This window comes from Cebus imitator, unplaced genomic scaffold, assembly GCF_001604975.1.
Source record: "Cebus imitator isolate Cc_AM_T3 unplaced genomic scaffold, Cebus_imitator-1.0 Scaffold282, whole genome shotgun sequence".
NCBI classification, from domain to species: Eukaryota; Metazoa; Chordata; class Mammalia; order Primates; family Cebidae; genus Cebus; species Cebus imitator.
Window position 1 is genome coordinate 450,957 of NW_016107597.1, and position 2,388 is coordinate 453,344.

The 2,388-nt window shown below is 46.0% G+C and overlaps 1 protein-coding gene across 1 annotated transcript; it reads left to right on the forward strand.

Annotated features, from left to right (window-relative positions):
• Positions 1-878: 878 nt before the first annotated feature.
• LOC108284714 (melanoma-associated antigen B10-like) lies at positions 879-1,919 on the forward strand. The gene has a single exon (XM_017501610.2). It carries the CDS (start codon positions 879-881, stop codon positions 1,917-1,919), a length of 1,041 nt encoding a protein of 346 aa, XP_017357099.1.
• Positions 1,920-2,388: the final 469 nt, after the last annotated feature.

The window sequence follows — 2,388 nt, forward strand, 5'->3', positions numbered from 1 at the left end:
GCACCCCATCCCCTCCCTCCAACTGCATACTCTGGGATATCAGGTGGAAGTGGGCCTTTCTCTGATTGGTATAGGCCTCAAGTCCCCAGAGGGGAAGGTATGAGGCTGTCAAGGTGAGGAGTCATTAAGAGGAACCTGAATTTCCAGGAGAACAGAGGATTCATAGAGCCCTAAGAGTGCTGTCACTCCTGATAGGGGTACCTGGGGAAGATAAATCTGAGGGCTCCCTAATATCTTCATCAGGAGTCTCAGGGATGTGAAGGTCTTGCTTGGAGGAGATAGGTTTTAGGTAAGCAAAAGGAGGGCAATTAGACCCTCCAAGAGGCAAAAGTAAAGACTTAGTGAGGACTGAAAACTAATTACCTCAAGATAGAGTGGGTCTTCCCAACCCCTGCATTGCTGCCATTCCACAATGTCCCCCTGAAAATGTGGTCACATGAGATTCCCCTTCACACCCTTGTCTGGGGAGTCAGGGATATGAGTGCTTTGGAAGAGGGAGTCAGCATCAAAACAGTTAAGCAGTGAAATAACAGGTCCTGCCAGAAACATCCTCTACCCTGGAATAAAGGAAACTCCATAGAGTCTGGACCTGCCAGTCACTGTATCAGTCCCAGTAAGATGCAGGTAAGACTGGCAGGCTCTAGCCAAAGGTACAGTCTAGTTACTTCCACTGATTCCTCAGGGGAAAGGCCCATCAGAGAAGAGGAGCCTCATGGGTTCCTTGAACAGCACTCTCAAGGAAACCTGCAGAGACAGTTTCCATAAAGTCAAGATGGTATCTCCCTGCTGGAGGATCACACTATCTCACCCTTTTTCCTCCAGGTCATTCATCACCTGCATCTGTCTCACACTACTCCTTGTCTGTAAGCAGAGTCATCATGCCTCGGGGTCAGAAAAGTAAGCTCCGTGCCCGTGAGAAACGCCGCCAGGCTCAAGAGGACCCCAACGAAGTGGAAGGTACTCAAGTCACTGTAGCAGAGGAAGAAGGGTCCCTCGCTTCATCTCCTCATTTCAAAGATAGTCCTGAGAGGTCATCTGCTGTTGAAACACCCAGCAATGAGCAAGAGCCTGAGGGAGCTCTAGCCACCACCGCTGCTGCAGCTGCTTCATGCACAGCATCTAATGAAGGCGATGGCAGCCAGGCTGAGGAAAGGTCAAATGCCTCAGAGGCCGAGGATACCACTGAGCAGTGGCCCGGAGGCCCTCTAGATAAGAAGGTTGCTATGTTGGTGCATTACCTGCTATACAAGTATCAAATCAAAGAGCCTGTTACAAAGGCAGATATGCTGAAAAATGCAGTCCAGATGCAGAAGAGCCACTTCCCTGAAATCCTGAGGAGAGCTTCTGATCATCTGGAGTTGGTCTTTGGCCTTGATGTGAAAGAAGTGGATCCTAACAAGAGCCTCTATGTCCTTGTCAACAAATTAGAATTAGGCCATGATGCAAGAGTGAGTCTTAACAGAAGTTTGCCCAAGACCGGCCTGCTGATGACCGTCCTGGCTGTGATCTTCAGCCAGGGGAATTCTGCCCCTGAGGAGGAAATCTGGAAGGTGCTAAATATGATGGGGGTATATGACGGGGAGAAGCACTTCATCTATGGAGAGCCCAGGAATCTCCTCACCAAATATTTAGTGGAAGAGCAGTACCTGGAGTACCGGGAAGTGCCCAACAGCGATCCTCCAAGCTATGAATTCCTGTGGGGTCCACGAGCCTATGCTGAAACCAGCAAGATGAAAGTCCTAAAATTTTTGGCCAAGATCCATGATACCGTGCCCAGTGCCTTCCCAGCCCATTATGAAGAGGCTTTGAAAGATGAGGAAGAGAGATCCCAAGCCAGAATTGCAGCCAGGGCCCGTACTGCCGCCAGGGCCAGTGCGCGTTCCAAGGCCACGTCCAGCAACCCTGCCTGCCCCAAGTGAAGGCTGAAGAAGATGCTTTACTGTGTTTTTGAAGAGAACAGTCAGTGTTTCACTAGTGGAGAGCTGGCTGTGTCTCGTTATAATACACTATATAATGTGTGTTCTCAGTAACTTAGATATTTGTTTAAATGTTGCTCCTTTTAATAGAAGGTTAAAGTAGCTTAAGAATCCAAGATTATTAGTGATTTATTGATATTCATGAAGTTTTAGAATAAAGTTTTACTACTTTATAGAAAAAAATAGGAAAATTTCCATCTTCTTTAGTGATCTCCAACAAGATAACATAGTAGTAGATTAGTCATTTCCTTGGAAGTATTTTTTAAAAAAGCAGTAAAATAGTTGGAATGAAGAAATAGAGTGGAAAATATAAAAGATGATACATTCTTGCTATCCTTTATGCTTAGTCTGTTCTGTAAAATCAAAAAATAGATATTTTTTAGTCTGTTCTGTAAAATTAAAAAATAGATAT